Source organism: Mirounga leonina, unplaced genomic scaffold (genome assembly GCF_011800145.1).
Source record: "Mirounga leonina isolate KUSES-001 unplaced genomic scaffold, KU_Mleo_1.0 Mir_166, whole genome shotgun sequence".
Classification (NCBI taxonomy): Eukaryota; Metazoa; Chordata; class Mammalia; order Carnivora; family Phocidae; genus Mirounga; species Mirounga leonina.
Window position 1 is genome coordinate 32,051,940 of NW_023270418.1, and position 22,445 is coordinate 32,074,384.

Sequence of the window (22,445 nt, forward strand, 5' to 3'; positions counted from 1 at the left end):
ATGCCCGAGGGCGGCGGAGGCGACAGCGGGGAGGTGCCCGCGTTCATCCCGGACGGCGAGCCGCTGCGGGAGGAGGTACCGGCGCTGTGTGTCGGGGGGCCGGAGCCAGGGCTGGAGCGGGGATGAGGGGGACGACGGAAGGGGCAAACCCCGGGACAGGCGCTGAGGGGGGGAAGTCTCAAAACCCCAGTTGCCAATGACGTCATTAGGGTAGCCGGCGTCTGGCGAGCCGAGGGGCTCGCGTGGGGGGTCGAGGGGGGGGCGCTGGGAAGGGAGGAGGGGGCGACTCCCGCCCCGGGAGCCCCTTCATCCCTCCTCGCCCTCCTGTGACGTCAGCGCCTGGCCCCTGCGCGCGCTCATTCCGCAGCGCTGCCCCTCACCCCCGAGGCCCCGGGGGTCAGGCCCCCCGCCCAGCCCAGCCCAGCGGCTCACGAGGTGCCCGGGCGGCGCCTGCAATGCAGCAGCAATAGTCGGGACTCGGGGGAGGGAGCGGAGGGAGGAGGGGAAAGAGGAAAGGAGGCGGCATCTGGTACCCCTTCTCCCTCTCCCCGCGGTGAGGCCCGAGGGCCCATCCTGCTGGCTGGGACCCCCAGACTGGCCTCTCCTCAGCCCTAGCCAAGAAAAGGATCTGCGGAGGTGTGGGGCCCTGTGTGGGGTGTTGGGGTGATAGGTGGTGAGTGGGTCTGTGTACGGGTTTGGATGGATGTAGTGTGCTTGTGGGTGTGTGAGTGCTAGTCCGTGCTCCCCACATCTCGGGTGAGCTAGAGTCAGGTGACGGTCTGGTGGCTGCTTGGCTTGGCTGATGTGATGCGTGAACGTGTTCTGTCGTGGGTGGGTCTCTCCTGTCGACTCTGGGGTGTGATTTCAGGTTGCAGTAGGGGCGGGGTTGGGGGATGTGCACTGTGGTCAGGTGAGGGTCTGGTGTGGACCTGGGCTTCAGTGAATGTGTAACCGGCATATGCATGTGTGTGTCCTGTGCTGGGTGGGTCTGTGTGAGGTATGTGCGGGTGGGTGAGTGCGTGCACCTGAGCACCCTGTGATGGTTGTGAGGGGTTGTGCCTTGGGCGCTGGTGAGGGCCCGGGGTCTGGGATGAGCAGGCCGCGTGCACATCTGTGGTTGGTGGGTCTGTGATAAACATGGGGTAGGGGGTGGACGTGTGGGCGTGTGCATCTGACTGGCCCTGCAGGTCATGGTGATGATGTGTCCGTGTGGTGGGTGACTGCGGGGGAGGGCAGGCTGTCCTGGGCTGGGCTGGGGGCATTTCCTCTCCTCTTGGATCTCTCAAGACCTGGTGTTGCCGGGGTTGGAGAGGTGGCCCTTACCTCCACCTCTGCTGTTTCAGCAGGCCCCCTCTTTCTTCCTTCTCCTTCTTTTCTCCGCTCCCTCCCCCGTCCCCCACTTCTCTCTCCATAGGCACCCTAGTGGTGAGGTGGGGGCCAGGCTGGGAGCCCTGCCCAGGAGGAATAGGCCAAACCCTCCCGGCCAAGGAGTGGCCCTGCTGCCCAGCAGCTGTGTCCCACCCCCTCCCTCGCAGCACAGATGGGGAGTGGAGGACGACGCTCCATCTGCCCCCCCCCCCAGACTCACACCTCCTCCATTCTCAGCTCTTCCTCTTCTCTTACTTAAAAGCTTCTCCCAAGTCTCTAAGTGGAACCAAGGGACCCGAGGGAGTCTCAGGGTAGCAGGAATAATATTTATTGCTATGGCCAGACCCCATGCTGAGAAGGCCACACATAAGATCTTGTTGAAACCTCGCAAAAGCCCCAGTTTACAGATGAGGAGACTGAGGTCCAGAGAGGATGAGGGACCTGTCCAAGTCATCCAGTAAGTGGTGGAGCCAGCGCTGAATCCTGGGCCATGGAGCCCATGCTCTTCACCCTTAGGACCCCGTGCCAACAGGTCCAGCAGGTCCAGGAAGCAAGGCCCAGAGAGGGCAGGAATATGGCCAAGACCACACAGCAAATTAGGGGCAGAGTTGGGACCAGAGATCAGTTTTCTAAATGGCCCCTCAGGGGGCCCTTCCTTCTCTTGGCAGAGATGGGTCTGTTTCGTCCTAGGTGCCCTCGACTGAGAGATGATGGGGCACCTCTACTGGGACAGGCTCGGGGGCGGGGGCAGAGAGGCCCCAGTTTGAATCCTGCAGCTCTACTGTGAGAGCCAGAAGGGTGAGGTCTGGAGCAAGATGCTCAATCCCTCAGAGCCTCAGTTTCCTCCTCTGTGGAGTGGGGAGCAGAGCCCCAGCTCCTCCCAAGGGCTTAGGCAGAGGGGCAGGGCCAACCGATGGCCTGTCCTGACCCCCGCCTCTCCCCCTCTCTGCCCACCCTGCAGCAGCGGCCCTTGAAACAGTCCCTGGGAAGCTCCCTGTGCCGAGAGTCGCACTGGAAGTGCCTGCTCCTCACGCTGCTCATCCATGCCTGCGGCGCCGTGGTGGCCTGGTGTCGCCTGGCCACGGTGCCACGGCTGGTCCTGGGGCCTGAGGCAGCCCTGGCCCGCGGGGCCGGGGGCCCACCACCCACCTACCCAGCCAGCCCCTGCTCCGATGGCTACCTATACATCCCGCTGGCCTTTGTCTCCCTCCTCTACCTCCTCTACCTGGCCGAGTGCTGGCACTGCCACGTGCGGGCGTGCCAGGCGCCGCGCACAGACGCCAACACCGTGCTTGCCCTGATCCACCGGCTGCAGCAGGCGCCGCCCTGTGTCTGGTGGAAGGCCACCAGCTACCACTACGTGCGCCGCACCCGCCAGATCACCCGCTACCGGAACGGCGACGCCTACACCACCACGCAGGTCTACCACGAGAGGGCCGACAGCCGCACGGCTCGTGGCGAGTTTGACTACTCCGCCCACGGCGTCCGCGATGTCTCCAAGGAGCTCGTGGGCCTGGCTGACCACGCGGCCACGCGGCTGCGCTTCACCAAGTGCTTCAGCTTCGGCAGCGCCGAGGCCGAGGCCTCGTACCTCACCCAGAGGGCCCGCTTCTTCAGTGCCAACGAGGGCCTGGACGACTACCTGGAGGCCCGCGAGGGCATGCACCTGAAGGACGTGGACTTCCGCGAGTCCCTCATGGTGTTCGCGGACCCCCGCAGCCCGCCCTGGTACGCGCGCGCCTGGGTCTTCTGGCTGGTGTCGGCGGCCACGCTGTCCTGGCCACTGCGCGTCGTGGCCGCCTACGGCACGGCCCACGTGCACTACCAGGTGGAGAAGCTCTTCGGCGCCAGCTCGCCGCCCCCCGGGGCCGTGCCCAGCGGGCCCCCGCTCTCCCGCGTGGCCACGGTGGACTTCACCGAGCTGGAGTGGCACATCTGCTCCAACCGGCAGCTGGTGCCCAGCTACTCGGAGGCTGTGGTCATGGGCGCCGGCTCTGGCGCCTTCCTCCGGGGCTGCCCGCGCTGCCGTCGCTCCCTCAGCAGCAGCTCGCTGCCCCCCGCCCGGCCCAGCGGGCCCCGCCTGCCTTTCAGCCGCAGCCGCCTCTCCCTGGGAGCTGGGGGCCGGGCCACGCCGGGGGTCTTCCGAAGCCTGAGCGGGGGGCCGCTGGGGCGCCGTGGGGAGGACACAGAGCCCCTGGAAAGCCCACCATGCTACGAGGACGCCCTTTACTTCCCGGTGCTCATTGTCCATGGTGATAGCGGCTGCCAGGGGGACGGGCAGGGTGCACTCTGAGACCCCCGTGGTCCCTGGAGTGGCCTCCTCCCCACCATCCCGCCATGGGCTCCGATGCCTGAGTAGCTGCGGTCCGAGACAGGAAGGGGAAAACAGACCAGCACACGAGGGGTGGGGGTGGGGTAGAGTCCTTGAACAGAATGTAGCGCAGTGACCCAGGGTCATTTTGGGGGTGAATGGACACCCCCACTGAAGTGGAGTCTGTGAACCGTCCCAGCATGACTCCCCTCACCACCACCACCACGTTCCACCCTGTGCAGCGGCTGGTGATCCAGCTTAGGGCCCTCTCAGGTTGGGCGGGGTCGGGGGGGTGGGGGGGATGTTTCCAGAGAGCCTGGGATGGGGGAGGAGTCCTGGGGACAGCTGTTGCATGCAGCCGAGGGCTGCCTCTGGGCTCTTCCCTGCACGGCCGAGGCCACATTGGGAGCCCTCGAGCAACCCAGAAGCACAAATTGGTGGTTTGGGGCCATGCCCGGTTGGTCGGGCTGGCCTCCACGAAGCTGAGGAGCTGGATGTGGCGGCTCCACAGCCTTGGCCCCACTACCAGCCCCAGGTCCCCATCCTCCTCCCTGACCGGCCCCTCCCTGCCCGCCCTCTGGTCTCTGCTCAGGGTCGTCCCCGATCAGACTCTGTGGCACAGCCCCTGTACTGGGAGCCCGGTTCTTGGAGCAAAGGCTTGTCCCCCGGGGCCCCCTGATTTTCCCTGGTGTACCCTCTCCCACATCCAGCTCCCCGATGACCTGGGGTTCCTTTTCAGGGCCCTGCCTTGATCCTGCATCTCCTTGTCTCTGCTCCTGTCCCCCCAAAGTCCACCTCCGCCTCTATCAGCCACGCACACACACCCAGGCTTTGCCCTCTCATTGCTCCCCCAGACTTCTCTGCTCTTCACCTTCCTGATGACCCACGGGGCCCAGGGCCACAGGGCATCCGAGGGACCTCGGCCTTGGCCACAGCCTCTTGGACGATGCACCCGCTCTGCCATGGAGGCCCCTGCTTCTCCCATTGGTGGGGCCTGGCCTAGGGGACACCATCCCTCCTCCAGGGAGGAGAGAATAGTCCCTTTCCAACTGGGGTTTCCACCACCTCTCAGGGGCCAGTGGGGGAGGGAGGAAGCAGAGAAGATGCAGATAAAATAAAAGGTATGAAATGGAAGGTCTTCTCACGTTGCATTCCTAAGTGGTGGGTCCAAGGCCACTACAAGAACAGTGGGTCACCCGGGGTCAGCGATTCAAGGCTCAGTTCTGGAAGGGGATGCCGGGTTGGGCTCCAGTGTTCCCAGGAACAGGGTAGGCTGAAAGGGAACCCCCTTGTCCAGCTGAGGCCCTGATACTCAGGTTTGAATTGCTCTGAGCAGCTGATTCCAACCAACTGGTATCTGGGTCACTTCTAACACATTTTCCAAGTGGTCCGTCTTCCAGCCCGGTGGGGGTTTTAATTCCACAGCTGGGCAGGCTGAGGACTAAGAAACCAAAGTGGAAGGAAAGAGCTATGGTCTGTGGTGCAAGTTCAGTGCCCCCGATGGCTACTGGTGTTTGGGGGAGTGGGCGTTGAGCATGTCAGAGAATACAGGGTGGGAAACAGCCAGCCCCACATCAGCCCATGAGATCTGAAGACCGAGAACAAGGGCAAACGAAGGGCCTCACTCACTCCTGGCAGTGGCATCTTCCCATGTACGGCCATGCATGGTGTTCACTCTGCCAGGGCACTGGGCTGAAGGATAAGTGTGGGTGGAAGCCAGCCTGTGGGCCACTCCTCAAGCCCCGGCATGGAGCTGCACCCACCTGCACAAAGGCCCCAGAAGGACTAGTGGCTCTAGAAGGTGCTGGGAACAGGTGGGATTCGCCTGGGGAAGAGACGGGGCAGAGGGTGTTCTGGGCCGTGGGACTGCCCGCACAAAGGCCTGGATGCAGGGCATGAAGCAAGGTGTGAGGAGGAGGAAGAAGAAAAGAGCTGTGAAACAGTTGGCTGAGGCCTTCCATAGCAAACCCAGAATTTGTCCGTAAGCCGGGGCAAACCAGAACCACGAACGTGGCTGAGCAGGTAAGTGACAAGGTCAGGGCCACATGCTAGAATTTTAGGTGAAGTCCAGCTGCCTGCTGGCCAAGGGGGGAGGGTGGTGTTAGACCAAAGCTTTCCCTGGGCATCACTGCCTCGCTTCTTTGGGAGTGAAGTCAGTTCTTTGTTCAGAAGCAAATTGAAAAAACTATGGTACCCAAGCATTTAAGGAAGCTGCATGGACATTGTGGGGGAGGAGTGTGTGTGTGGGGGGGAGGTTTCCTGGCTCCAGCTCCTGCCCATGAAGAAGATTTCCTTCTTCCATTCTCCTGCTCTAACACCACAGTCACGAACTACCTGCTAGCTGTGATCCACTATCCTCTCCTTCTCAACAACAGAACCCCAGTTTTACTTCAGATGGCAATGAGCCCAGCTAAAAGGCAACATTTCTAGCCTCCCTTGCACATATAGTGTGATGCTGTGACTTAATTTTAGGATATGAGATATAAGCAGAAGGTGTTGGAAAGGATTTTTAAGAATGCTCCTTGAGATAGAAATAATATCGGTGAAGGCTAGTTCGGTCCTCTTGTTTCATCCTGCATTCAGCCTGGAATGCAAATGTGATGGTTGGAACTCCAGCAGCAATGTTGGATCAGGATGTGACCTTGAGAATTGTGCTCATGTGCTGAGGCTAGCAGAACAACAAGATAAAAGACCCTGGGCTTCTAATGACACCATAGGAGCTTCCATATTATCCTTGGGTTGCCTACTTCCAGGTTCTCAATAAGAAGGAGAAATAAACTTCTAGTTTGTTTTAAGCTACCGTTTTTTTTTTTTCTTGTTTCTACTACTGACATCCTATGTTAATTATCTACTACTACATAACAAATTACCCCAAAACTTAGTGGCTTAAAACCTCAATAATCATTATTATCTCTCCTGGTTTCTGTGGGTCAAGAATTCAGACAGAGCAAACAGGGATGGTTTATCTCTGCTCTGGGACATCTAGAACCTCTGCTGGAAGATTCTAAAGCCAAGGGTGGAATCATCAGAAGGCTCATTAATTCATATGTTGGGCAGTTGGCGCCGGCTGATGGCTGAGGGCCTAACTAGGTCTATTGACTGGGACACCCAAAGAAGGCTTCTCCATGCAGCTCGGGCTCCCTCGTAACATGGTGGCTGTTTCCAAGGACAAGTGTATCAAGAGAGTAAAAGCTGTTATTGCCCTTTATGATCTAGACTTAGAAGTCACGCACGCCACTTCTACCCTTTCTATTGGTAAAGGTTATTAAAAAGATCCACCCAGTTTCTAGGGGAGGAAATATAAGACCCCACCTCTCAATGGAAGCTTGTCAACATCACATTGTAAGATTGGCATGTTGGAGAGGAGGTATCCTAGTGACTATCTTCAAAAATGCAATCAGCCACTGAGCCAAATGCCATACTTAACTGATAGACATCTACAGAGTGGTCTGCAAAATGAACACCAACCTTTGAGGGAAGAAGGTGGTGACGTGACAGATGTGGGCCAATTGGGCAGAACAATCTGCTCAGGTCATTTGTTGGGGCCCTCTGACCCATGATAGCTTAAATATGGCCACAAATTCCTCACAGCTTCCCCCTCAAGAGGTGGAATCTATTTCCCTGCTCTTTAAATCTGGGTCAGCCTTGTGACTTGCTTTGACCAATAGAATGTGGTGGATGTGATGTTTGCACCTGGAGAGGTTGGGTCTTGAGAGGCCTTGCAACTTCTACCTGTAGTGTCGTGGAGCCCCAAGACCACCACGCTGTGAAGACACTCAGCCTCGCCTCCTGACAGATGACAGGTTGTGTGCAGGAAGACTAAGGTCCCTAGTCAAGAGCTAGCTAGCATCCGCTTCCAGATATGAGAATGAGGCCATCTTGGATATGCCAGACCCAATCAAATCACAGATGACCATAGATAGCCACAGGAATGACCCCGGGTGTAACTAGCAGAAGAATCCCCGGGCTGCTCCCAGCCCAAATTGCTGACCTACAGGTTGGTGAGAAATAAGAAATCCTTGTTGTTTCATGATACTAAGTTTTGAGGTGGTTTTTTGTGTGCGATGGATAGTTGATAAACGCTGGACCCACTTCTACTTCACGATGGGGGATCACTGGGCCTGCACAACCAGGTAGAGAAGAGAATCACGAACCCCAGTGTCTTCTTGACAGCTCCCATCTCCTGGTCTCCTGCTGTCTCATGTTCACGTGTTCAGTCTCTGTTACAGCCAACATCGAGTCAGGAGAATTCTTAAAAGGAGAATGATGTCGAGGAAGGGGACAGAGCCTTGTTCCAAAAATCCCAGAGGCCTCTGCCTTTACTCTCTGATTGAAGCCTGGGACAGCATGGCCAAAACAGAGCATTTGACTTCCAACCTGCACCCAACTCTGCCCCTCTGTGTCTTTTCCATCTCAGGAAAGAGTGCCACCATTCATCCCGTTGCTTAAGCCAGACATTTGCGTGCCAATCCTCTCCTTCTCCTTCTTAACTTTTTATTATGTAACATTTCAGGCATCACAAAAGTGGAGAGATGGGTGCAATGAGGCCCAGCTCTGCAGCCATCACCCACCGTGACCACTCTGACGTCACGCACACACACCTCCCTCTTCTCCCTGCTGCACCTGGGTTATTTTGAAGAAGACCCACAAGCTGTGGCATTTCATCCATGAACACCTCCTTCCCCCCACCCACATGAGATCTACCACCCGGGATTCCTACCTACAGCAGCTCCCTGAGCAGTCTCCAGATCCTCTCCATCCCAAGCCACCACCTGGCTTCAGGTGCCCAGGGGCCCTCCTCCAGTGACTACACAGACTCCACAAGCCTCCCTTTCACTCATCCCCTTCACCCCATGGAGCATCATCTTCACATGTGAATCAGATCACATCTCCACCTGACTCAACATACACTGGTGCCCCCTTCCAAACACCAAATATAGTCCAGGCTCCTGCCCCGGCCCTCAGATCCCTGTGGACTCTGGCAGATGTCCCTAGGCTTACCTGGAGCCTGCCCCCCTTTCCTTACAAAGCCCCAGCCACAGGGGCCTCGTGCCTGATCCTAGAACAAGCCAAGCTCCTTGCTGCCCCGGGGTCTTGGCACACACTGTCCCACCTCCCGGAGCTCTCTTCCTTCCCCTAGCTCTTCCCTTGCTCCGTTCACCACTCAGGGCTCTGCTTGTGTGCGAGTCCTGACGGTCTAAATCCATCCCCTACCAACCCCACTGCTATCCTTGCAATAATTTCTATGTAAGTGTGTACAAGTTTATTATTTGTTCTTCTGTTAGAACTAAAGCTATGGGAGGCAGGTGGTCGCAGATGCAGATCTTGGAGTCGGCAAGCCACTTACCCTCTCTCTCAGTCTTCTCAGATCAAATGGGGGGTAATAATAGAACCTACTGACTTCTGGGGCGCCTGGGTGGCTCAGTCATTAAGCGTCTGCCTTCAGCTCAGGTCATGATCCCGGGGTCCTGGGATGGAGCCCCGCATCGGGCTCCCTGCTCGGCGGGAAGCCTGCTTCTCCCTCTCCCACTCCCCCTGCTTGTGTTCCCTCTCTCACTGTGTCTCTCTCTGTCACATAAATAAATAAAATCTTTAAAAAAAAAAAAAGAAACTACTGACTTCAGAGGGTTGTCATAAGGATTGAATAAGATCATACGGTACCATGCTTAAAACGGGGCCCCAATATTGTAAATGCTCAATACATTCAGCTATAATCATCATTAGTACTAATATTATTATTAATTATGAATAGACACTCCATATGACACAGACACGTGCTTCACCAGCAGCCAGCCCAAAATTACAGGAACAGTGCCGGCCACACCATAAATATCCACTCACTCGGCCTCACTTGAGGTGGAGCTTTATGATCCCCAGAAAGTGAATGGGCCCAAGAAGGGCACCCAGGGAAATGTAAGCTGCCTCCCCACCCAGAGTAAACCACGCAGTCTTGTGTCTCCTCCATAGATCTGGGCCCAGGACCCAAGGCCCCTTCGAGAGCTTCCCCCAGGTGGCTGGCCCCTGCCTTTTCCACGAGTTTCATCCTCTCTCATGTCACCCACGCTGCCATCTATTCTCTGGAGCTCCCGAGGAAAGTCATTGCTGAGGTGGCCAGGGTGTATCTGGAAAGGGTAAGGAGGATCAGGCGTCCAGCCAAAAATTGGACGCATCCCTGAGTCAGCATGGGCAAGGAGTGCTGTGGCCCAGTTATGTGAAGGCAAAAAGCTCCTAGAAGTCAGCTTCCACAGAAAGAAAGAAAAACAGACTGGCCAAACTGATAAATGCACACCACGGGCCCCAGGCTGTATGTACATCTCCACCAAAGAGGAGTTTCTGGGGGCGCCTGGGTGGCTCAGTTGGTTAAGCCACTGCCTTCGGCTTGGGTCATGATCCTGGAGTCCCGGGATCGAGTCCCGCATCGGGCTCCCTGCTCGGCGGGGAGCCTGCTTGTCCCTCTGACCCTCCCTCTTCTCATGCTCTCTCTATCTCATTCTCTCTCTCAAATAAATGAAAAAAATCTTTAAAAAAAATTAAAAAAAAAAAAAAGAAGAGTTTCTGTCCAGAATGTCAGCTCAGACCCAAATCAACTGGTTTTCAGTAACCTGGGGTCCTACTCCAAAATACAGGCGTATTTTTCTTCTCTTTGACTGCTATTTTTGAAACTTGTAAAATGAAAGAGACCAAAATAGGGGCGCCTGGGTGGCTCAGTCGTTAAGTGTCTGCCTTCAACTCAGGTCATGATCCCGGGGTCCTGGGATCGAGCCCCGCATCGGGCTCCCTGCTCCGCGGGAAGCCTGCTTCTCCCTCTCCCACTCCCCCTGCTTGTGTTCCCTCTCTTGCTGTGTCTCTCTCTGTCAAATAAATAAATAAATAAAATCTTTTAAAAAAATTTAAAAAAAGAGAGACCAAAATAAAAATACTGAATTCTTTCAGTAGAAGAATTTCAAAGATTTTTTTTTTTTTTAATTTGACAGAGAGAGAGAGAGCACAAGCCGGCGGGGCGGCGGGCACAGGGAGAGGGAGAAGCAGGCTCCCCGCTGAGCAGAGAGCCCAAATGGGGCTCGATCCCAGGACCCTGGGATCATGACTTGAGCCGAAGGCAGACAGATGCTCAACCGACTGAGCCACCCAGGCACCCCTCAGTAGAAGAATTTCAGTGTATGTGTTATAAAAGCACAACATGTCAGGGCGCCTGGGTGGCTCAGTCAGTTAAGCATCTGCCTTTGGCCTAGGTCGTGATCCCGGGGTCCTGGGATGGAGCCCTGTGTTTTGCTCCCTACTCAGCGGGAAGCCTGCTTCTCCCTCTCCTTCTGCCCCTTCCCTGGTTCCTGCTCACTCTCACTCTCTCTCTCAAATAAATAAATAAATATACAAAATCTTAAAAAGAAAAAAAAGGCAGGAAAAAACCTCAAAGGCCCGCAAGAGAGGGATGGCCACAGAGGCACAGGGCGGGTGGTCTAGATGGTTCCTGAATGAAGTCCAAAGCCGGAAATGTCTCCTGACATTGCTATGGTAGCACAGCGTCCCCCTCTGGCCACACAGCCACATGGCCAGGAATGACTGTTGGGGGGTCACAGGCAGCAAGGGCCCCTCCGAGTGGAGGCTCTCCCAGCTGTCTGGACTGCAGCATAAAGTGGCTGGAAGCTCTCAGGTGGCAGTTTCTCTCTCTCATAAACAAGCCAACAACCAAAAGTGGGCTTTCTCTTCTGTCGGACTTACTGGATGCTCCACTGCAGGACCTGTTCCCCGTGGCTAGTGGGATCTCACACCAATCTAGAACGATCTTCCTGGTCTCCAAGTGTGGTAAGCAGAATGGTGGCCCCAAATGTGTCCACTCTCTAGTCTCCGGCACCTGTGAACATGTTACTCTACATGGAAAAAGGGACTTGCAGCTGTGATTAAAGTTAAGAACCTTAGGGCCGCCTGGGTGGCTCAGTTGGTTGGGCATCTGCCTTCGGCTCAGGCCATGATCCCGGGAGTTCCAAGATGGAGCCCCACATCCATCCAGCTCCCCGCTCAGCTGGGAGTCTGCTTCTCCCTCTGTCCTTCCCCCTGCTCATGCTCACTGTCTCTCTCACTCTCAAATAAATAAAATCTTAAAAAAAAATAAAGTTGGGCACCCGGGTGTCTCAGTCGGTTGGGCATCTGCCTTCAGCTCAGGTGGTGATCCCAGGGTCCTGGGATCGAGCCCTGTGTTGGGCTCCCTGCTCGGCAGAGAGCCTGTTTCTCCCTCTCCCTCTGCAGCTCCCCCTGCGTGTGCTCTCTCTCTCCCTCTGTCAAATAAATACATAAAATCTTTTTAAAAAATAATAATAAATAATAAAGTTAAGGACCTTGAAGTGGGGAAATTATTGTGAAATATCCAGGTGCAGCACCCATTTCAACCAGCCCTTTGGGGGTTTCTTTGATCAGCCTATTTTCAGTGGCCACAGAGAATGGAGAATCACTGGGGCCTGGTGAAGCATCAGTATGTGGACTGGGCACCTAATGGCTGGGATAGACTGACTCTACCTTTCCTTTCTCCCCAAGTCTTGCAATTCTTCGCTCTGTAAGTATTCCAAAGGAAGTCTGACTCTTCGTAGTGTGGGCCAATGCTAGGTCCAGGCTGGAGCGAACCCTCTGGAAAAAGCTGCCACCAGATGTCTGTGTTAGAGCAAGAAAATCAACCTTTCCCTGAGCAACCCCCAAGGCAATCCATGTGTCAAGACCCGAAGAGTTCCTTTCTGCTGCCTGGTAGCGCACCCCCAAATTCCAGGTTTGCATACTCTTCGCTGTCTTCCATCATTCATCCTGGATGTGACGTTGTCTTCCCAACCTGACTTTTGCACGGCACCCACAGGCCCATTTTGGTTTCCGTTTCCACCCTATCACCAGCCACCACGGGGCCAACCCGGCAGTAGAGCAGAGAAAGGGGGGAAGGGGTGTAGGCATCCCCAATCCCGAACCTTCCTCCGGCTCTCCAAGTGTCCTCCATCGGGATACGGCTGTCGAACAAGACCTTTCCTTTGATGTAGGGCCTGCCACACGGCAGCAAACTCACAGGAAGTCATAAAATACTATAAAACTTTGAGAGAAACGCAGAAATACCCAACATCTGTCAGACAACTGGCAAACTGCTGGATTGAGGCAGTTCGCAGTTTCAACATTGGATCGCACTGCGTGCCTTTTGATGACATAATATCTCTGTGAATCCGGGCTCTTGGCAGCGGCCGCAATCAAAAGCAAGTATTATTGGACGTCAGCGACGTCCAATCGGATTCCAAGTTTTGAGAAGTTGCGCAGTGCCCAGCAGGCATACTGTGTCCTCCTGGCAGGTGCTTGTGATTACTTAAGAATAAAAATCTGCTTCTATCTTTCAATGTATGTATATTATTCTTTCAAATGACTACTGAGGTACTAAAATACAAGTACCTCTTGGAGGTGCCTGGGTGGCTCAGTCTGTTAAGCGTTGGACTCTTGATTTTGGCTCAGGTCCTGATCTCAGGGTTGTGAGATGGAGCCCCAGGTCGGGCTCCACACTCAGCATGGAGTCTGTTTGTCCCTCTCCCTATGCTCTTCCTTCCAATCCCTCCCTCTTTCTCTCTCCCTCAAATAAATACATAAAATCTTTTTAAAAAATACAAGTACTTCTCGTATTTATTAAATGGAACTGTGAGGCATGGTTTTGGCCCAGGAGCGCCATGAAAAACCCACTGAGGTATTCAGGATATGGAGGATACCATGAACCAAGGGAGACTGAGAACCTCTGCTATAGGGATTTAGTGGGTTTGGGACTTCATCTTGTGCTGATTCGGCTCTCCCATGATCAGGGTTTTTTTTTTTTTTTTCTTTTCTTTTTTTAAAGATTTTATTTATTTACTTGAACGAGAGAGCACAAGCAGGGGAAGCAGCAGAGGGAGAGGGAGAACCAGCCTCCCCGCTGAGCGGGGAACCCGACGAAGGGCTTGATCCCAGGCCCCTGGGATCCTGACTTGAGCTGAAGGCAGACGCTTAACCGACTGAGCCACCCAGGCGCCCCTGCCCACGATCAGTTTCTGGACTCTGTCTTCAGGGCTCTCCCGAGCCAGCTAAAGCAGACAGCACTTCTTATAGAAGTCTGGGCAGTCACCCTGAAGCTTTTTACTGGCTTCCAGCAGCAAACCTTGACTCTCCTCCTAACGAGTTCTTTCTTCTCTCCGACAGATTATTGTGGCTAGGGTGGCTACTCTAGGATGCCCATTTTCATATGAGGAGACAAACAGAGAGCAATTAGAGGACCTGCCTAAGGCTCCCCAGCCCTCGAGTCGTGGAGCTGGAATCAGACGAGATCGGGCGCATTCAGGGTGGTATGGCCGTAGACGTGGAGCTGGAATCAAAGCAAGGCTGTCTGGTGCAGAGTGCCTGCTCTCAGCCATGACTAGTTGCCTCCCAGAGAGAAATCCCTTAACTCACCAAAACCATGCTAAAGCCTGGTCACTGCCAGATGCCCTAAAACTGCGCCCGGACCGGACCCCTCGTCTGGATCCCACACGGTCACAGGTAATGCCTCGTTTGCCAATATCATCAAAGCACGATCAGCCCAGGAGTGTACACCTTGCAGCCTCCTTGGTAAAAGCAAGCTCCCCCTGTTGAGGTCGACCCGGTGGGGCTTCCTCTGTAGACCTACATCGCTGGAAATGCCTCATAGAGTAGATGTGTGGTTTCCTTAATTCACAGAACTACATGTTAGATCTGTGGGAAAGAACTACAAGACATCTATCTGCTAAAGCTATGCGAAAGACCTAACAGTCAAGCATTTTATTTTATTTTTAAAATTTTTATTTATTTAAGAGAGAGCATGCGCGCAAGAGTAGGGGGAGGGGCAGAGAGAGAGATTCTTCCAGCAGACTCCCAGAGGAGCCCAGAGCTGGCACAGGCGTTGGGGGGTGGGGGGGCTCCCCTGGGGGCTCGATCCCATGACTCATGAGACTCTGGCCCTGAGCCGGAACCAAGAGCCCGATACTTACCCGATTGAGCCACCCAGGTGCCCTGCAGTGAAATATTTTAAGTCTTAGGTATTGGCGTATCCCAACAATCTGTACAATTCTAGGGTGTGATCATTCAGGGGCGAATATGATTTGAACTTATTCATGTTTAGAGACTGCCTGAAATTGAGAACCAGAAAGATCCATCTACTCTGCCCCTAAATGTGGCCCTAAAGTAAAGAAATTGGATTCCAAAGATTATAGGTGGGGAATTTCTGAAGTATGTCCATATCCAAGTGGAGATCAGAGAAGCCCATCGTAGAGAATTGTGAACTGAAAGTGACAACTGTGAATTGAACAAAAATTCTTTTTAAAAGGGCTATTTTGAAGATTATGATTCTGACTTGGGAGGAACTAAGGTGATTGGCAGTGGAAGGAATCACATAAAATTCCTTAAATAAAAATGTATTGACTTAAAAAAAAAAAGGCATGTTCCCTGGGAGTTGGGCATTTTCTAATCAGAGACATGGCTATCATTATGGACTGGCTCTGGTCTAGGATTGAAGATCACGGAATCTATCTGGGTTCAAACCTCCACTTACTAACTTGGTCAAATAGGGTAAATGGCCTGACGCAAGGCACTCGGGCAAGTGCCCTCAGCTTCCTCACCTGCAAATCATGGTGAGAGTGGCACTCACTGCATGGGGGTTCTGGACCTCAAGTGGGTAAAGACATGTAAAGTCCTTAGAATCGGATGAGGCAGACAATCTCTGCTGCAAGCATTCAGTATTATTTTCATTATTATTTGGCACCAAACCCTACTCCCATTCATAGTGGCCAGGGCGCCAGAACTGGAATCCCATCTGGAAAGCATCTTATTCCCCAGACTTTGAGTTGCTTGGGAGCAATGCCTGATGCAGGAAGCGAAGGGTGTCCAGCTGGGTGCTGGTACCTACTGGAACTCAGTAGATGTTAGTGCTGCCCCCTTCACCAAAGCCACAAGCCTCATCTGTCCCAGTAATGTTTGAAAAACATTACACTGAGCCCCTGGTACCGAACTCCAGAGTGTCCTGGACTCCTGGAGCCCCAGTCTAGTGTGGGAGTGAGCAGGCGAATATTTGCAAATGTAGTGATGAGCGCTGATACAGAGATCTGCCCTGAGATCAATCCTGCTCCCAAACCTGTGACTCTCAGCTTCTACGTGAGGGTCTGTGAGCCCAAACTCACTCCCTCCTGCCAAAGGCACACCTCTAAAGAAGGTGTCCACACTTTGTAGCACTAGTTGGGGGCGGGGAGGACCCAGCCCTAAGGATTCAGGTGAGAGTCCGTGCTTTCGCCCCTGGGAAACGGGATCCGTGGGCAAGGTACAGCAAGAGTCCCAGCAGCCGCTGTTAAAGACTGGCGGGGGCCTCTTCAGCTCACAGAGACCCCCTTGGGGTCTTCCAAATACGACAGAGGACCCATGCGAGTGGATCTGCTGTTTTGCTGGGGGACAAATATTTGCCGAAGCGGCCAATATCTGAATAACACGAACATTTAATAAATTAAGCAAGTATTTATTGGGCCTTAAGGTGCTTTGGGAGAGGGGCCAGGTTCGCGGTGGCTGCAAGCCCAGGCGCCGAAGGCAGGTGGCGCCAGAGGCCCATTCATCCACGCCTCCCGTCGGGCTTTCGAACTCCTTTCAGGGCTCCCTCCAGAGAACCTGCAATCTAGGCGACCGGAAACCGTGAGTAGGGAAGGAGACGGGGTGCCAGGGCCGGGTTCGGGGCATCCTGGTCAGGGACACGGAGTTCGGATCCACGCTAGTCTGAGCATATTCAGAAGGCGGTGAGCGACTTTGGGAGTCCCGGGCCCCGGATTCCCGCGAAAGTGGAACCTATAGGTGGGCGTGGCTATGCATTCACAGTAGGTGGAGCCTGAGAAGAGGTTGGGTTACGCTCTCTGCGTGGGCAGATTCTTTTGCGAGAAGCCCCGGGCAAGAGGAGCTCTGGGTGGGCGGTACTTAAGGGATCGTCAGGGTGGAGTTCGTGGGTATCCTTAGTGGGCGGACCCGAGGACTCTGTAGGTGGGCCATTACCTCAGTGTGCAGGGAAAGTGTTAGCCAGACGTGGGCGGAGCTCTTTTCCCAGCAAGGGGCCCCGCCCCTGCGATTTGAACGGCTGTGAATGGGCGGGACTTGTACCTGGGGGCGGGGCCTGAAGAGGAGCTTAAGGGGAACCCGTAACCTCCTGGAAGGCGGAATTTGCAGCTGTCCCGGACGGAGAAAGGTCTCTGCGGAATTCCCTGCACTCGTGAACCGGGTCTCCGGCTCCGAGGAGGGGTGGAGCTTGTGGTTCTGTTATGCGGGGCACGCAACGCGGAGTGAGGAGAAAGTGTAAACTCTGGGCGGAGTTTATACTTCCAGGAAGCGGGAATTAATAACTGCCAGTTTGCGCAAGCCGCCCTGAGGAGGCGAGGCTTATGGCCTTGGTGGGCGGAGCCATTGTTACTGCCTCGGCCGGGGCGGAGCTGATAGAGCAGAGGGGCGGGGCAACGGTCCTGCGAGAATCTCTGAGCTGGCAGGGGGCGAGGCTTGTGGCTTTGGTGGGCGGGGCTTCTGAAGAGCTCCTGAGGGGCACTTTGACAGTAGTAGGTGGGCGTGGCTCGTAGCTAGGAGGGATCTGTCTGATGGTGCGGGCATCGGCCTGCTCGTGAAGTTCGCGCTTGGATGAGGAGGGGTCGGAGAGTCGATGGGCGGAGCCTAAGACACAGCTCCGGGTCTGGGCGGAGCCCAGGCTGGGCGCAGGCGGGGGTTCTGGCCTGGGAGGCAGTCTGTTTAGGCCCGCACGCAGCTCTGCATCTGTTGCTCATTACGGGATGACAAAGAGCCGGCTCTGGGCCCCCTTCCCCACTCCCATCCCCTCCCTCCGACAGCAGTGCATTTAACTCCTTCCTGCCCTGAGGGTGCTCTGGATCCCCTGCCCAGGGTCTCAGGAGGGAGCTCCAGTCTGTCTCATCCTGGCAGGATTTGTCACCCCCCAGGCTGCGCCCACACCTTCTCAGACCCAGGCCTCTAGGCCACCCCGCGACTTCACTCTCATGCATTGAATCTCTCCAGCGGCGTCTCCGAGGTTAAACACTTGGGCAGGATCTGGCAGGGGCGTCTGGTTTGAGTTAGGGGAACATGAGAGCGGGGGCCGGGGGCGGTGCATAGCGTTCCCTCCACCCCCTCCACGGCCCCCGGTTCGTCCCCAGTTCTGGCCCCTCCTCTACCCGTCCCCTGGGGCCCGGCTCAGGCCCAGGCCCTGGGCCAGAGGGTGGCATAGGGCACCCGGTAGGGAAGGGGCCTTTAGGCCGCCCCTCCTCTCCTGTCTGGGTGGTCGTGGTGGTTCTGCTCCGTCCTAATTAGAGGCTCCTTAGAGACTGCAACTGAAAAATTACAGAGGCAGTGGGAACCGGAGCCTCCCCAGCCCAGGTCCCGCCTTTCCTGGTCCCCAAGGCAGTGAGCCCAGGATGAAGGAGTTTGCCAGGTTCCCCCAGGCTGTGATCTTTGACCATCCCCTCTGGATTCATGGGACACCTCAGCATTGAGCAACTTGCTCAAGCTCTGATCTGGGTTCTCTGACCCAGCACCACCCACATGGAGAAGCGCAAAATGTGGCCCAAGCCTTGCTCAGAAGCCTGCCAAGGGAGCTGGAGATGGGATAGCTCTCCCAGGTTCCGTGCTCTCCCCATCCCAGCCTGCTAGGCAGTGACTCCCACCTCCTCCCCAGAGCAGGGAGGAGGAGAAACTTCAGAGCACCTATAACCCAGAGGAGTGGCAGCACCCTTGAGTGACCCTGGGCCCCAGCTGCCAACTTCTGGGCAGCCTGTGGGGATAGGATGGCAAGTACCAGAAGACAGAAGCTCACCCACTAGACACCCTTCACTCCCCAGAATCACCAGACCCAGAGCTTAACTTTGACTCCTAAATCCCAGTTTGGCTCCTGTTGAGCAGAAGCCCTCATTCTAGAACGCTCCCCCATTTTCAGCCCCACTTGGAGTTTTGGTAAAAACAGGAACAAATATTGGGGCGCCTGGGTGGCTCAGTCGGTTGAGCGTCTGCCTTCAGCTCAGGTCATGATCCCAGGGTACTGGGATCAAGCCCCACATCGGGCTCCCTGCTCGGCGAGAAGCCTGCTTCTCTGCCTGCCACTCTGCCTGCTTGTGCTCTCTCTCTCTCTCTCTCTCTCTGTCAAATAAAAAAAGATTTTATTTCTATTTATTTGACAGAGAGAGAGAGAGAGACAGCGAGAGAGGGAACACAAGCAGAGGGGGTGGGAGAGGGAGAAGCAAGCCTCCCCCAATAAATAAAATCTTAAAAAAAAAAAAAAAAGAGGAACAAATATGAAACCCCGTGCCAAACCTCCCACTCCTGGGCTCGCTGTGTGACCTTGGGCAAGGCTCTGCCCTCTCTGGGCTCCTGTTTACCCAAGAATCTCTGAAGCATACCCTCCCTTAAGCGGTCTTACCTTATTTCCTTGGGGCCCAGACAAGCTGAAGGAAGGTCCCCTCTTTTTTGCTGTGTCCTCCCAGACCCTCCCCTCAGACATCAATGGGGGTCAGGAACTTTGGGTGAGGTTGGCACCCCGTTTATTGGAGAAGACCCCAGCACCCACCCCCTGAGGTCCTGGGGGCCTCGGCGTCTCCTCTGTCGTGAGTGCTGGGCCGGGGAGCAGAGTTCCCAAGAGTCAAGTCTGGTAGTTGACTGAGAAAGGAGCCTGGCTGGGCCCGGGGGGAGCAGGAAGCCCTCTGTCCAGCTGGGCAGCCCCCATGGGTCCCTGGTGCAGCCTGAGCCATGTGTCCAACGCACGCCCCTTCCCCCCACCCCGCAGAGGGGGGGCTGCGCCCCATCACACGCTGGTTCTGCAGGTCTGCACCCCTGTGAGGCTGCCCCGGTGGGGCATCGGTTCTGTTGGGCCCTTGCTCCCAGCGTGGGTGACCCAGCGATAGCAGTCGGTAACTCGCTTGTTGGGTGCGTGGGGGCCACAGCGGGTGCAGTACACGATGCCCAGTGCGAGTAGGACCACCAAGAAGACACATGTGGGCACTAGGAGTGCCACCAGCAGCCACCGGTCATCCCTCCGGCTGTGGCCTGCCGGACTGGCCTCCTCCAGGGCTGTTGGGGCTGCTGTGGGGGCTGCTGAGGGCATCCAGGGACCCACCTTGGTGTCACGGGCACCTTCCCTTGGGACTTGTGGGGGTTTGGAATGGGGGTGTGTAGGACTGGCGAATGAGGTCTGGTTAGTGGGGCTCTGAGGGGGCTCTGAGGTGAGGGTAGTGTCGGGGGCTGGGGGCTGGGTGGCAGAAGACCCAGGAGCTTGATGGGCAGGGAGCACAGGGGATCTGGAGGTAGCGGTCAGAGGGGTTTGGACAGTCGAGGTAATGGGAAGGTGGGTGGCCTGGGCTTGGAGGACTGGGACATCTGGGTTGCCAAGGGATTGGTGGGCACTGGAAGTGGTACCCAGAGGAGTGTGGTTAGCGGGGATCTGAGGCACATGAGCGGTGGGCTGGGTATCAGTGACTCGGGTGTCTGGGAACACACGGGACGGTTCAGGATATTTGGCTGAGATAATTGGGGGCTGGTGAGCAGGGGGCCGTGCTGGGCGGGTGGCAGAGATAATAGGGGGTTGGTAGGCAGAGGGCAGATCGGGATGGTTGGCTGAGATCATGGGGAACTGGTGGTCAGGAGGCAAAGCTGGGTGCCTGGCAGGGATCCTGGGGGGCTTGGGGGCGGGGGCCTGGGGCGGGCGTGTGGCAGAGATGATAGGGGGTCGGTGGGCAGAAGGCAGCGTGGGGCGTGTGGCAGAGACCACCACGGGTCGGGTGACAGAAAGCACTGAGGAGTGGTAGGGGACCCTGGGGGCACTAAGTGGGGGTGGCCAGGTGGGGTCCAGGTAGGGCATCCGATGCTCTCCCTCCTCTGGGAAACTAGGTCTATAGGCCAGGCCAAAGTCCGGCGGCTGCGTGGCCTCCATCCACGGGATCCCAGGCACCTCCGTCCAGCTGCCATCAAAGGTCTCCCAGGCCTCATGTTCATCCTCTTCATCCTCTTCATCCTCCCCGTCCTCCAGCAACTCGTCCCCTAGGTCCTGGGAAGCCCGGGCACCCATGGCCCCAGCGGGGCTGCAGCTGATGCCGTCAGCCTCAAGCTCGTGGCCCTCCCTGCAGTAGCACTCGAAGCCACCGACGTAGTTGACACACATCTGCTGGCACACGCCAGCGATCTGGCACTCGTCCGTGTCCACGCAGCGGTGCGGCTCATCCTCGGCCGGCCGGAACCCCAGGCGACAATGGCAGCTGTAGCCCTGCGGCCCGCCAGGCTCACACTGCTGCTCACACGGGGCGTGGGTACATGGGTCCTCGCAGCTTTGCCCGTCCGCCGCCAGCCGGAAGCCGTCGGTGCAGCGACAGGACACGCGGCCGTCCACCTCCTCCACGCACTCGTGGTCGCAGCCCCCGTTGTCCGGGCCGCAGCCGGCCACCGGGCACAAGGGCCCGGGCCGAGACCAGCCCACGCCACCCTCAGGCTGCTTCACGCAGAGCAGGGAGGCTTCTCTGCCAGCCTGGCACGGCACGGCAGCCACGGAGCCGAAGGGCAGCCACTCAAACTCGGTGGAGACCAGGTGGAAGGGCGTGGTGTAGACCGCCGGGCCTGCCTGGCCCGCTTCGTCCGGCAGCGCCCGGCAGGAGCCCTTGAAGCCGAACTGGCACAGATAGCCATCGACGGCCAGCGTGCACGAGCCCTCGAGCCAGCGATGCTCGCCGCTCGCCTCGAGGGCGGCGCAGCGCTGGGCCGGGCAGGGGCCCCCTGTGGCCGGCTGGGCCCAGTTGGTGAAGGCCGTGTCCTGGTCTCCCGTGGTCCACGTGAAGCCGCGCAGCGGGCGCTGGGGTTGGCATTGCCGGGCCTGCCGCTGCAGGCCGATCCACAGCAGCCGGCTGGCCGGGCCCGAGCCCACCAGGCTGTCCACACGCTGGGCCTCCTCGGGGGTCCGCGGCGTGGCCAGGTCGCCCCCCAACTCGCGGCAGGCCCGCCAGGCCTCCAGGAAGGTGCGGCGCCGAGGGAAGAGCGCGTAGCAGCTGCCGGGGCCGCAGATGGCCCGCGGCTCGGCTGCCCAGGGGGCCTGGCCCAGCGTGGGCACCGCGGCCGCCCAGGCCAGCAGCAGGCGCAGCAGCATCGCGATGCCCCCCGACTGGCCCGGGGCCGGCTCGCGGCCGCTCTTGACAGGGGGAGGGACCGGGGCCTCTGGCAGGCGGGCCGGGGGGCGGGCCTGGGCCGGGCTCAGGCCTTGTAAGGAGTGGGCCGGGGCCGCTGCCAGCTCGCGGCTCCCGCTCCCCCGGGGCCGCCGGAGCAGGAAGCGGTGGGGCGGGGGGCAGAGGTGGTGGGGGGGTGCTGGAGGGTGGGGGTGGGGGGAGGCGCGGCTGGCTGACTGGGAGTCGAGAAGAGGGGGAAACGCCTGCCCAGGAGGCTGGAAGACCCTCAGAAAAATTCCGGCAGTCTGGGGCTCTTGGCGGTGGGGTGAGGTCCCTTCCCAGAGACTCGCCCGAGATCCAGTCTGGACACAGCGACCTCATCACACTTGTGAACTGTCTCAGGGCCCAACTGCTCGTCATACATGTGGAAACATGCTCTGACTCATGCCCTTCACATGACACATGTGTGTGCGCGCTCCCCTCCCCGCACAGGAGCACTCTCCTGACACACTGTCCCATCATCCCAGACTGGTACGTGGTCTGACACGCTAACCCCCTCGGACGCACATGCGTAAGTGGTACGACACTCTACCTGCCCTTACGCAAGACAC

The 22,445-nt window shown here is 57.1% G+C and overlaps 2 protein-coding genes and 1 non-coding gene across 3 annotated transcripts; 2 read left to right on the forward strand and 1 right to left on the reverse strand.

The window, feature by feature from the left end:
- Positions 1-3,661, forward strand: TMEM151A (transmembrane protein 151A). Its single transcript, XM_035012389.1, has 2 exons — positions 1-75; positions 2,330-3,661. The coding sequence occupies exons 1-2, from the start codon at positions 1-3 to the stop codon at positions 3,659-3,661; spliced, it is 1,407 nt and encodes a 468-aa protein (XP_034868280.1).
- Positions 3,662-14,285: 10,624 nt separating this feature from the next.
- On the forward strand, positions 14,286-14,415 carry LOC118016351. Its single transcript, XR_004680782.1, has one exon. It is a non-coding gene; the product is annotated as a small nucleolar RNA SNORA18 (small nucleolar RNA).
- A 4,795-nt stretch (positions 14,416-19,210) lies between these two features.
- CD248 (CD248 molecule) lies at positions 19,211-21,865 on the reverse strand. Its single transcript, XM_035013317.1, has one exon. It carries the CDS (start codon positions 21,816-21,818, stop codon positions 19,494-19,496), a length of 2,325 nt encoding a protein of 774 aa, XP_034869208.1. The 5' UTR covers positions 21,819-21,865; the 3' UTR covers positions 19,211-19,493.
- Positions 21,866-22,445: the final 580 nt, after the last annotated feature.